The 14,121-nt window shown below is 40.7% G+C and overlaps 1 protein-coding gene across 2 annotated transcripts in view; it reads right to left on the bottom strand.

Moving 5' to 3' along the window:
- The window catches only part of med12 (mediator complex subunit 12), a 127,143-nt gene extending 113,188 nt beyond the window's left edge, over positions 1–13,955 (bottom strand). For both annotated transcript variants that reach the window (XM_067997068.1, XM_067997069.1), the window contains exon 1: positions 13,846–13,955. In XM_067997068.1, the coding sequence (XP_067853169.1) occupies positions 13,846–13,944 (99 nt within the window). In that variant the 5' untranslated portion in view covers positions 13,945–13,955. The remainder of the gene's footprint in view (positions 1–13,845) is intronic.
- Positions 13,956–14,121: the final 166 nt, after the last annotated feature.

The raw sequence follows: 14,121 nt of genomic DNA, 5'->3' as shown, positions 1-14,121 counted from the left end.
GGTGAGACCTCACCTGGAGTACTTTGTGCAGTTTTGGTCTCCTTACCTAAGGAAGGATACACTTGCCTTAGAGGGGGTGCAACAAAGGTTCACTAGATTGATTCCTGGGATGAGAAGGTTGTCCTCTGAGGAGAGATTGAGTAGAATAGGCCTATGTTCTCTGGAATGTAGAAGAATGAGAGGTGATCTCATTGAAACATATAAAATTCTTAGAGGGCTTGACAGGGTAGATGCTGAGAGGCTGTTTCCCCTGGCTGGAGAGCTTAGAACTAGAGGTCATAGTCTCAAGATAAGGGGTCGGCCATTTAGGACCAAGAAGAGGAAAAAATTTACTCACTAAGAGGGCTGTGAATCTTTGGAATTCTCAACCCCGGAAGGCTGTGGATGCTCAGTCATTGTGTATATTCAAGATTGAGATCGATAGATTTTTGGACACTAAGGGAATCAAGGGATATGGGGATAGGGCAGAAAGCGGAGTTGAGGTTCAAGATCAGCCATGATCTTATTGAAGGGAGGAGCAGGCTCGAAGGGCCTTAAGGCCTGCCCCTGCATCGATTTCTTATAATTCTTATGTAAATCAATATTTAATTTCACAATTCTATACTGTACTATTTTTGTGAAATTATGAATCTTTGAGTATGTCAATTTGGAAATACAAAAAAATCCACAAATGGATCAGGGAAGTAGATAGATTATTCAGAGACATTTGGGACTGGTTTCAACATGGGCTAGAACAGTCCAAGGGCCTCTCCACTTCTTGGCTCACTGGCATGGTGCCACTTCTTGAGCTTTTCACAAGAGCTTCAAATTTTGCCAGTTTTTATTGTCTGCTTGATCTTGTGTGATTAGCAAAAGATTTTTGCACACCTGCTTTAATTTTTATTCTTCACCTAACTTACCAGCTTCAGTTCAGTGTGTTTTTTCCCCTGTTAGACTGGGTAAGATTGTTTTTATACATAATTTTTTAGGGCCTCTGTCTGACTTCAATATTGTCATATATCCTCTCTGCCAGTGTCACAAAATATATCCACCCCCATGTTAGGGGTTAAAATTGTGAAACGGTTAAGAAATCCATTTTACACTAAATAATTGCTTATATTCCATGCTATATTTCATTTATATTAAGTTCTGTAGTTAAACCTAAAATTGAAAGACACAGTGTGTCTGTGCCAAAGGTTATTGCAGCAGTCTCTATGGCCAGGCTTACACATATTTACATTTAGATTTGCTTTATCAGTCTAAACTGCAGACTATCGTTGTTTTGGTAGCATGGCTTCTTTGATGTCACGCTGACCCTAAAGCACCAACATTTTTCTGTACAATTCAAGACCATAAGATGTCAGAATGGAGATTGAGAGTGGGAGAAGGGGCATGGAGGAAGTGAAGTAATAGCCTTTTAGCTAAGTTTAAAAGCAAGACTATTGTATTGAGTTGGGAAATAAAAAAGGAAGCCATCTGGAGGGTTCAGCTGTGAAGTGTGTATCTTCTGCAGCAAACCGTCCTTTGTAATGGTGTATGGTCATGAGTATGTTCAGGTTAATGTAATCTTAATAAATGGCAAGTGTTTGTCTCAGTGTTCAAGAATTCATCCTTAACATACAGGCATTGGACTGCAGCCTTTTTCTGTAATATTATAAAAATTCACAGTCCCAACCCCCAGCCAATTCATCCCTGTACTGAGTCTTTTCCCTCAAAATAAATCTTCCCCCTTCAACAAAATAAAGCCATCCTAATCCTAAATATAAATCTAACCCAGGGAGATTTTATTCCAAAATAAAATCTCCTGAGGACCATTCTGAGGGGGAAGAGTGAAAACCAGGTGGTATCTGAGCCCCAGCACAACAGTAATGAAAGAAAGGAACACAAGTTTAAAAACTGGACTTGTGATCCAGTGTATATGTTAATAGGAGGATCGTTACATTTGGACAAATACATTTTTGAAGAATTTACATTGATACATATATTAAAATTGGTATTTTTTTTGCAAAATTATTAAATTGTTCTTTGACCTTACGTCAGTACAACCAAGTACCTATAAAATCCCAACGATTGTTTGGGGCAGGAGATCAGGCAGGGTCAACGGTTATGCAAGATGAATATCCCATCTTAACAAATTCCATTTAACCCCTATAAGTGAGACATTATATTTCAAATACTATCACTTGGACAAGCAATACGTAATGATGAATCTACTTCATGTTAAATCTACAGAAGCAAATCGGCTCAAATATTCTGCAATACGAGTGTATTATTTTTCATTAAAGCCAGCTAGGACTACCGATTTCAGTATTCAACAACTTTGAATAGTTATCCAATAAGCACCAACTCATGATAATGTAGTCTTCTGTTTTACTTAAAATACATGCTCCTTCAATAATGAGATCACAATTTGGAGAGGATGCTATTCCAAATGTGAAGTTCCAGTAAGTTTCAAACCTTGCATTGATTCAGCACAGCTTGATACTAACAAATCTTCAATCTACTTAGTTTTACTCTTTTCATTTATTTTTAGTCTGTTGAATTTACACAACCTCAAGCAACTCAATGGTAATTCTGTCATCACTGCCTTAGGTATCTCCACAACCTCTGACGTTATCTGGTACCCTGGAATCCTAAACAAGTTACCATATTATGGCTTCCCAACAAAGCTATGCTCATAGCTATTTAGTTTCCTTTCAAAATAATTCTGCTAATTTTTGGTTTGATTTAATCCTTTATTAGAATTCAGAATGGACAAAATATTAAACCATCTTTCCCTTTTGAGATGCTGACATTTGTTGCATTTGTGTTCTTTCATTGCATCACCTTTTTCTGTCTCTACCTCACTCCGCCTGCTGATTAAACCCTCATCGATGCTCTTGTCAACTTCAGGTTCAATTTGCCCAACGTCCTCTTCACTGGCCTTCCAGCTGCACCCTGCATAATTTCCCTACACAGCCAGAACTCTGCCACCCGCATCCTATCACATTCCAAGTACCAGTCACCTATCAACCCTGTCCTTGCCGCCATCCACTGGGGCCCTTTCCTCCAGTTTGCTGATTTGAAAATCCTCATCTTCATCTCCAAATCCTTCCATGCCTTAAGCTATCTTACTTCTGCAACCTCCTCTAGGCACATTATCTACGCTGACACTTCTGTGCAGTGCTGTGCCACTGCTGTATTCTTTGAGGTGCAATCTTTCAAATGAGATGTTAAATCGAGTCCCTGCCTACCTGGTCAGATGAGCGTAAAAGATCCCATGACACTACTGGAAGAGCAGGGAGTTCTCCCACTGTCCTGGCCATCGTTCGTCCCTCAACCGACTCCACCAAAACATACTAACTGGTCTTTTATCTAATTTGCTGGCTGTGGGACTTTGTGTATAAACTGGTTGATATATTTACTGACAAAACAAGTGACTACACTTCAAAAACGAATTCAGTGGCTGTGAAGCACTGCAATGTCTGAAGGACAGAAAAGGTACTTTACAAATGTAAAGTTTGTTCTTTCACATCTTTCACTCCTCCAATTAGAAATCTACTTTGAGTCCTCCCTCCATCATCGGTAGCAAAGACTTCGGCCTTTACATTTACACCTTTGTATTCTAAAATTCCCTTCCCTAACCAATCCACTTTGTTATATCATTCCTCACCTACAAAAGTCTTCTCAAAACTTAACTCTTCAACCAGGCCTTTAGTCACCTCTCTTAACTCTTCCCCAACTCCTAGGAACATAGGAACATGAGTAGGCCATTCAGCCCCTTGAGCCTGCTCCACCATTTAATTCGATCATGGCTGTTCTGCACCTCAACTCCATTTACCCGCCTTTGCTCCATATCCCTTCATACCCTTACCTAACAAAAACCTATCTCTCTCAGTCTTGAAAGCTCCAATTATCCTAGCATCCACAGCTTTTTGGGGGAAGAGTGTTCAAGATTTCTACTGTCCTATGTGTGAAAAAATGCTTCCTGATTTCACTCCTGAATGGCCTAGCTCTAATTTTAAGATGATGTCACCTGGGATGTTTTACTACGTTAAAGGCGCTATACAAATGCAAGTGGTTGTTGTTGTTGCTCTTGATTCCCCCACCAGAGGAAATAGTTTCTCCATATTTACCCTAGCAAATCCGGTTAAAATTTTAAACATTACTCTGTATCTCCTTCCTTCATGACATATGATTCAATCTCTGAATTCCTTCTATAAACTCAGGTGTTCCCTAGGGCTCTGTCACTCTCCTACTGTCCTTCATTTCAAAAGCATCCTGAGGTCAGTAAAAATGCTTAGTTTATGAGTGGATCTGACATAATAAATCACCTATCAGAATTACTAAAAAAAAATCTAGAAAAAGTATGCCGGAGTGTGAAACATTTTTGACAGATAGCTGCACATTTAAAAGGACAAATGTAAGGAATCTTACAACACCAGGTTATAGTCCAACAAATTTATTTTAAAATCACAAGCTTTCGGAGATTATCCCCTTCGTCACCTGATTCCTTACATTTGTCCACCCCAGTCCATCACCGGCATCTCCACATCACATTTAAAAGGAGTGATTTTTTTTAAATGTTAAGATATATTGTAATTTATTTAAATTTCAGATGGATTAAGGTACAAAAGAATGGCTGTGCCAGCAGGATTAAGGTACATAGGAAGGGTTCTACGGCATCCCTAAGAAATGCTTCTTCCCAATTTGGAGTGAGACATAATAGTGAGCTTTCAGCATCTTTCACTGTACCATCGACTCTCTGGGAAAGCCCTGATGGTTCCACAAATGGACATGCAGACTGGAAAGTCCTAGATTTGATTCTCAGTATGTCCGAAGGGACAAGGTAGGACTCTTCAAGATCTTCCCATGATCAAATAGCCTACCAAATGCCTGACTAATGACTACATCAATGAGGTATCAGAGGTTGCTCTGTGTTTGTGAGTCAGCACTTTCAGACAATAAGAAATTAGTGAGAGAAAGAAACAAAAAAGGTAAGAATGTTTGTGGCAGAATGACAATACGAGCTATTTTATGGCCACCACCAATTAAAGATCATTACTGTGTCAAAGGAATTGCTCTGGAACTGCAGTAACTGATGTTAGCTTTATTGATTTTACACTCAGTAATCATAGTGCTTCAGTACAACTTGTATCCCAGTAACTGATAAATTGTAGCATGACTGAATTCATGTACTGGGTCCAGCCAAGTATCCACTGCAAGATAATTCAAATTTGAGATGAGATGATACAAAACCTTGGGCGAGATGAGGTGATACAAAACCTTAGGCGAGTTACAGCAAGCACCCAGTCTCGCTAGGTTTATGCAGTATTTCCATTCCAATATGCTATAGGGAAAATAGAACTTAACATAATAAGTTTTGCCACTTCAAATTGCTTCCACAAGTAGCAGACTTGTAACAATCAGTACTTCACCATCATGAACGTCAGGGAAACATCCTGTTCTTTGAACGGTGTCATAACATCTTTAACATTCACAGGCAGAGGGCAAAGTGTTTAACATCTCATACCTCCTTCAATGCAGCACACCCTCACTGCTGCACTGCAATATCAGAATTGTGCTCATAACCTTTTTTGTTCCCAAGTAAGCAAAGCCAATTCAGTGGCTGAACATGTTTATTTGGTGAGAAAAGAAACATTGGCTGCACCAAGGTTAAGGCCAAAGCACCAGAATACCAAGCCATTGCAAACCTGTAGGAAGGTTCGAGTTATGCACCAGATTTTATATTTTGTATTTGACAATCCATCCAAGGTGTTGATCCTTAACTCTAAACCTCTAATCCAAATTATCTATTCTACCCATTTTATTTTACCATAAAAGCCCAAAATGCTAATATGCAATATTACCACTACTATATCTCTGGTTCTACATTTAACAGTTCCACTATCTCATTATCGTTACCATAAACTGAATTGGCTAGATTTCCAGCATGTAACTCAATTCTGAATTGGTTAGATTTCCAGCATTTAAAACTAAATTAAATATACATGTATACAATTAAACATATTAAATACAGAACAAAAAAGTTGAGAGTTCATTACCCCATGTTCTTTTCCTTCAAATGAACTGCCTGAAGTCTTAAAACGTGCATTTATGTCAGGAAGAGCAGGTACTTCACTCTTGTATACAATACACTGTGAAATACTGGGGTGTAACACTCCTGCCTGCAATACAGGTGTGCTACTTGCACTGTGTTACTTCAGAATATACACCCAGTAATGCACAGTGCACCTAACACTTCTGTATATGTGCTGAGTGCCCTTCTCTTGTATAAATTGATTACACACACACACACACACACATATATATACAGGTATGTGAGCACCCTGCAGCATCCACTGAAACAAAAGTGTGCAGTATAAACTCAGAAATACAACTTGCCATATTTAATAGGCTCAAGTTTTTCAGTAAAGTTTTCTTGCAATGCAACTCAGAGGAACTGCAAGAAAATTTAGTTAGCCAGATTTTACTGAAAAACTCAGAGCCTTCATATTAAGTAAAATAAGCATGTATTTCTTATAAACTACATGGTACAAAAACAAAACAGCATGAGTCACACATTTCTTTTGCAGATGCTGCCATCAGGTAATTTAATGCTTAATTATCCTACCAATCTTTATGAAAAGTACTTGTGTTATACTGCACAGAATAGCACAATGTGTATTTCCAATTCAAGGTTCACTCTCAGTTTATTATGATGTCTAAACTCCTAGAGGTGAAGCTGACTAATTTTCTGCAAATGTAGATGTACTGCCTATCATGGTCATCCATAATACTCATTGCCAGGAAAGAAAGAAAGAAAAATGCCAGATAGTACAAAACTACCTATGTATGTATACTGTATCGTGTAAGGAACTGCATCATGACTTGGGTCAATAACATCCTTACCTCCAAGTCTCAAGATAGTGGAATTCAAACGCCACTCCGGGTCATAGTCTTAGTCAACATTCCAGTGCTTTACTAAGGCAGTGCTCCAACATCAGAGGTAGCATCCTCTGGATGACATGTTAAACCAAGGCCCTGTCTGCCTGTTCCACTGGTTCAGGTGAACGCTACATATCCCATTGCACTATTCAAAGAGTAGTGAATTCTCCTGTTGCCCTGGCCAACATTCCTCCCTCAGCCATCACCACTAAGAACAGACTGCCTCGTAAAATACTCCAGTCCAAATGCAGTTCTCTACATCGCATACACCAGCTTGTCTGTTGACTTGTAAACCTCACATTCCATACTGTGCTATAACTTGTATATTTCACTCTGGTTCGCACACTCCAGACCTTGGGCTATCCTAGACAGTGTAGAGGACCGTTTTACCTGATCCTTTCGTGAAAGAGAGAAACTAATAAGTCACAAGGAAATGAGTGAAATCATATATGGAACTTACTATCATCTATGTTGCATTTACTCTACATTATTACAAACGGTCATTAAATTCCTAATTAATCAAGAACACACTTTCCAACCCTGAGATACTGCCACTGAGCAGAGATACCTGGAGGATGAATGCTCAGCGACAAAGTAAGTGTTTCTAATGGTGCCCCCCCCTGATTGTTACCTGGCTTGTGCATAAAAATATAATAGTACTTGGAGGCATTTATTTCTGTGTTCAGAACAGCGTCATTCAACATGCTTGGAACTACTCAGCTAGCACCTTACAGTTCTGGATTGAAAAGTATATCTTACAAAGTCACTCAGCCGAGGTTCAGCACAGATTCAAATAACCTCCTTAAGCTACAGTGAACTTTGACACACAAATTTTTTCCCCACTTTTCGCTTTCCTCTCCTGAAGGCATACACTCTTACTGGGGCACAGTTCTAGAAATACCACCAACTAATACATCACCCAACGTGTTTGTCAGTATGCTATTCAACTACAGCCAAGCCCTATCTTGTTTTTAATTAACATTAATATGCATATACTCTCCAGCAATGGTCACTGCTCAGTCGCCAGGAACCAGAACCTAAGTTGATTTTTCCCCTCCCTAGCCTATGGGCTCTGAGCAAATTGCTCTGCCCTGGCTGGTGATCAATAAATACATCATAGGTCAGAGACTGAACTGGAGACCCTCCTGGTTCTGTATGCACTAGTTTTACACATGCAGAGCTTGAAATACTACTGTGTTGAGATATTGGGAGTTTCACTGCATGTTTCAGGGGAACACATTCCAAATCTCTATTATACATATAGCAACTGTGCCATGTTGCTCTTCTAAAATGGTTGTTATTCTCTAGATAATATGCAGTCTGTTATTTTCCAGTATCACAATAGCAAATATACTCTACTATAACTGGGCCTTCTTATAATGACTATTTTGTTCCCTCCATCCTGTCACGAGACAACCATGACTGCACTCTTCAAAAGACAGTGTGGGCAGCACTACTGAATGACAGCAAGCTCAACACACATGGGCAGACATAACATTTAATTGCTTGAAAGTTCATGAAAAATTAAATAAGAACAATTGCATTGTTTTTATCCTAATAACTCAGTTGGTATGTACAATGCTCATGGTGGAGCTTTGATTTCTCATCTGTGCTGCTGGCTAATTTCAGCCAGAAAGGCAGTAGGGAGTTATGATTGACCTTAACGCCCTGAGGAGAGGCCAGCATGCTCTAAACTGACTCCTGCAGGAATGTGCACCTAAGTATTGAATCAGTCTCATCTGTGATGCTCGTCATACTAGAATGCTTAATGCTACCTCACCCATGTGGCCACTGTTCATGTGTAAACCTTCCCAGTGAGTGTTAGCTGGCTATTCAATCATGCAGGACATCATAGCCAAGCCAGATCTTCCAACCACATGCCTTTCCAGCAGAGGTCACTGAAAGTAGTACAGCTGGATGGATTTCCCCCTCCCTAACCTAGGGGCACTGAGACAAACTGCAGCACTCCCATTGCTGTCTCAACTGAGATCAGCTAACCCAACACAGATCAGGGATCAAACCTGGCCCCTTCCTGGTCTGTACGGTTCAGCTACTCATTGAGCCATCAGGGAGAGCCCAAAGAAATGGTAGTTATCATGGAATGAGTTATGCTTTTTTTTTAAATTCATTCATGGGATGTGGGCGTCGCTGGCAAGGCCAGGATTTATTCCCCATCCCTAATTGCCCTTGAGAAGGTGGTGGTGAGCCGCCTTCTTGAACCGTTGCAGTCCGTGTGGTGAAGGTTCTCCCATAGTGCTGTTAGGAAGGGAGTTACAGGATTTTGACCCAGCGATGATGAAGGAACGGCTATATATTTCCGAGTTGGGATGGTGTATGACTTGGAGGGGAACTTGCAGGTGTTGTTGTTCCCATGTGCCTGCTGCCCTTGTCCTTCTAGGTGGTAGAGGGCACAGGTTTGGGAGATGCTGTTGAAGAAGCCTTGGCGAGTTGCTGCAGTGCATCCTGTGGATGGTACACACTGCAGCCACGGTGCGTCGGTGGTGAAGGGAGTGAATGTTTAGGATGGTGGATGGGGTGCCAATCAAATGGGCTGCTTTGTCCTGGACACAAGTTCAAGGGTTCAGATGACATTTGTTCATCAAGCTTTGTGATCCTCTCCAACCCAACAATTTATATATTTTTTTAAAAACGAGCAATGATGCAAAGCTGTGATGAAGCGATTATATTTATAAAATGTACTTTTATCTGTTACAAACATATTGAGGCTTTTGAAGTGGAGGTCGATTTTAGGAGCACGTGGTTCATGTATCCAGTGTTGCTGACTGCCCATTTTTAGCTTGAGGTTCTTCCCACTCACAATCCAGAACTCAGGAATGAAGAGAAAAGGTCAGCAAAAGAGCACTCATACTATGCAGAGTAGAATGTGATTACTAGAAGGCAAAGTGCAACCTCATTATAACATTATGAGGAAAAAACATTTCAAAAAGGTGAGGGGTTCTCCATGGGTAACCGCTGTCAGTGTAAAATAGTGACTCACTGGTGCCACCAGCCCCACCCCAATTATGTCTCATATTTTTAAAGAAATATTACAAATATACCAATACACACCTAATGAGCAGTACTCAAACAGGACAGTTGTAAGGAATGGCTCCCTCATTGGCTAGAAAATAAATACACCACATAGTACAGAGCTATAAAAACCAGGAAGATCTCAGACTCAATCCCCAATCCATGCTTGGTTATCTGATCTCAGCCAAAGCAGAAGAGCACCACCATTGGCCTCTGTGTCCCCGAGTTAGGTTGGTGGGGGGGGGGGGGCGGGGGGATCAAAAACCTAGCTATACCAGCTGAAAAATGTAATGCAAGTGTTGGGTGGGGACAGGATCAAAAACAAAACTCCCTAAAGCACTTCTGAAAGAATTAGCTAGGAAAAACAGACATTAAGCAGGATTTAAAATGGTATGGGAAAGTGACTGAAAATATAGTTAAAGAGGAAGCTTTTCAATCTTTGTCAAGATGAAATGTTTAGGAAGAGAATTTCAGAGTGCAGGGGCAAGACGGCTCATGGCTCACAACTGACGATGGGGTGGAGGGAGAGTAGGAGATGCACAGCAGACCTGAATCGCAAGAATGGATGGTGCATGATGGGACGTAAGGCTGGAGTTAGGGTGGCATAAGTCATTGGTGACATTTGTAAACATGGAATAGATTTTGAAATCAATGCATTGGAGGACACGAAGCCAGTGAAGGTTGGTGAGAACGGGAGTGATTGATAAGTCAGACTTAGCATGGAATAGCATGCGAACAGTGAAGTTTTGAATGAGTCGAAGTTGTATAGGATGGTACTTGAGAGGCTGGCAAAGACGCTGCTGAAGAAGTAGAGATGGAGGTAACAAAGGTATAGATGAGAGCAGAGTGGGCTCAGTTTTGATTGCCATCATCCTTCCCCACCCCACCCAACCTCAGTAGTTAAATAACCTGCAGAGAGCCACTGTCTAAGCTCAAGTGAAGAATAGCCATTTGGGTGAGATACCAGACGATCACTGGCACCAGGGAAATTGTACCCCAGTTTGAGTCAATGTATTCAGGAGAAATGGGGAAACAAGCGACTTGCATCATCGTGCCTTTAAAAATAAAGGGAAAAAATGCCAGCTCCAGATCAACATCCATGAACAAAAGAAAATCCCATTCTGTCTGCATAGGCACTCACTGATCGATCCAAGCTGATGTCAACTGAATTCATGTCAGGACCTTGCCTGCCTGAACAATCAAGTCTCTTCAGGGGCCGATACATACAGCATAAATCATAATTTCTACAAACGCAATTTTGGTATGTTTTACACAGGAGACACAACTAAGAAGAACTTTATGATGAACGTATTTCCACATTAACAGGTAGATTTATTTACCTTGTGTCTGAAGACCAGCAATTTTTGCAACAAGTAGAAGATACCAGCGCCTTCATTTCTCACTCAACTGTGCTATGATATTATTGGTTACTCCTATCAAATGGTTAGGTTTATATTCTGTTGTCATTTCACTGTCCATGAGAGATTACATCATCTCTGAGAGAATCTTAATGTGCATTGCTGAAATAACACTCTACTGTCAACAGCAATGAATGCCAGAATTCATTAACAGCATATGGACAATTCTAAGACACAAATAGATTAAACAGAATATCTTGCTGGTGTTGTGAGTTGCAGGCATTTTTTCAGTGTGAGAGACCATCATAACATACTGGTGAGTGCAAGACTCCTGTGCTACAGCTCTTTCATAATTGCAACAGAACCACCATGTCTCACCAATACCAGTGATATCTCTTGTAACCCTTGTAGTTTCCAGTGGCATGCTATATCGTAAAGCTTAATTTTAAAAAATGTAACATTTTCACACAGAAAATACCCAGTGGTACAGTCAACTATAGATTTTATCCGTACAAACTTGGGTTGTGTCTGGCGAGTATTTAAAGCTGTTTAATGAAGTTGTTGGGACAAAGAAAAAAAGAAAAAGCATTTATATAGTCTTATGTTTCCAAGAAATTTCTCAAAGTAATTCACATATAATGAATTACTTTGAAGTAAAGCCATTGCTCTATTGTAGGCAAACATGGTAGCCATTTTGTGCACAGCAAAATCCTACAAGCAGCAAACATATATATGAATAGTGTTAGTTGAGAGAGAAATGTTGGCGAGGATACTGGGAGAACAACCTGTTCTTCTTTGAATTGTGTCATGGTATTTTTAATGTCCACTGAAGCACCAGAACAGATAGACAGCACCCTGGTTTAATTTCTGATATGAAGCACACACACTCCCCATAATAAAGCACACGTTCATTACTGCACTGAATTGTCAATCTAAATAATTTACTCAAGCACATAAACACACAACCATCTGACTCAGAAGCAAGAGTGCGTCCAACTGAGCCGAGCTGACGCTTACACTTTTTCTAGTGGTTACAGGTTTGTCACTGATGGCAGTGGTAATAGGAGCAATTTGAGCCAGTGAATTAAAAATATCACACAAAAAGCATAACATTAAAATGTATTGGCTTAAATGCAATTTTTCCCACAGTACATCAATACCAATAAACTAAATTAGCCTAATAATGTTGTTTTTCAGTGATAAAGTCAGCAATTCAAGGCTCACCTTCAGAAAAAAGACATTACTTTCTAAATCAGATTTATAATTGAAGCAGGCACTATATTCTTGATCTCCTGTCTCCATACCTTAACTTCATTTTGTCTAGCTGCTACTCAATGCAAGAGTAATTTATTAAAATTTAGGTCATATTATAGTACCTAATTTAGGTTCCAGATCTAATGTCGCTCCATATCATTGACAATTCTGTTAATAGTTGAGAAGTTACAGGAGATTTCCTTCTATTGAAAACATTTACGACTAACAATATACATTTCTATAGCATTCCTCATGACATCTCAAAGCACTTTACATTGAGAAGCAAAAATACTTTGCAATGCACAAGTGGTAAAAAGGGAAAACAGAAAAGGGTGGAGGAACAAAGGCACAGTCTAAAAGAAGGGATCTGAGGATATTTGAAAAGTAGTGGGCAAGGTAGAAGGATCTAAGAAGGCAGTTTCAGAGGCGAGAGATGCAGAAGCTGAAAGAATGTCCATAAATAGAGCTGAGGGAACACATAATGAGTAACAGGCTCAGCGATGACAAGCTTGTGTGTGGGTATGTATGGAGATTGTGTGGGGGGACGAAAGGAGATGGCTAAACTAGACTGGGGCAAGGCCCTGGAGTAACTTGAAAGCAAGGGTCTCAAAGTCAATTCACTGGGGGGGCAGTGGGGAACTTATTGAGCTTGGAAAGAATCTGGCTGATAGGAATGCTAGATTTTGTGCAGCTGAGGAAATGTTCTTAATGAGTTGCAATTTGTAGAGGATGGAGAAAGAGGCTCTAGCAGAATAATTTTTAAAAATTGATTATCCAGATTGGAGTTATTGAGACTGAAAACAAAGCAGACCCCACAAAACCTGTGGATTTTTTGAAGAGTAAAAAAGTGTCAACTTTATGATCAATGACAAACACTGTGGCGGCTGGTGGGCTACTGTCTCCACAGCTGGAGTAAGTGAAGGTTTCTGCGATTTAATCTATGATGTATATCCATATTAAACAGATATTAATGATGGTTCAGTCCAGCAGTTAAATGATGATAGGCTGAGCTGTATTACGGCCCTCAGGCTCTCCCTCTCACAGAGGCAGTGAGATTAGCCAGCGGTCAGGGCCCTGCAATATAGGAGCAAGTATATATTTGCACGCTGTTGCTGATGTATGCGGGATTGCTCTAGGCCCAAGTCCGGCCACAGACATGGACTGTTTATTGTTTACATGGACGCTGCTCTAGGCCCGGCTCCCTCGCGCCGGCTTACACAGCCCGCCAGCCTGACTGACTGACTGGCTGGCTGGCTGGCCGGCCATCCTCCCCTGGAATCTCTACGATTTCTCCTACCTCTTTCTGCTTGGGGTCCTGCGGGTAAACGTCTGGCGGCCCGAGCCGAGGCCTTTTCAACGGCCTATGCTCATAACTCAATATCCCGAACGCCGCCATCTTTGGGAAACCCGGCTTCACCCAGCGAGCAGTGCCGAACACTGACGAAAATTACCGACTCCGAGCGATGACGGAGATGAACGAGCCCGAACATCTTGGCCGCCCAGCCATCGGACATGAAGCACAGCAACTCGAGAGCAAACGATAGACTAGGAAACACGTTTATTACAACATCAA

The sequence above is a fragment of the Heptranchias perlo genome, chromosome 15, assembly GCF_035084215.1.
Source record: "Heptranchias perlo isolate sHepPer1 chromosome 15, sHepPer1.hap1, whole genome shotgun sequence".
Lineage (NCBI taxonomy): Eukaryota > Metazoa > Chordata > Chondrichthyes > Hexanchiformes > Hexanchidae > Heptranchias > Heptranchias perlo.
This window is presented reverse-complemented; position numbering and strand designations above follow the sequence as displayed.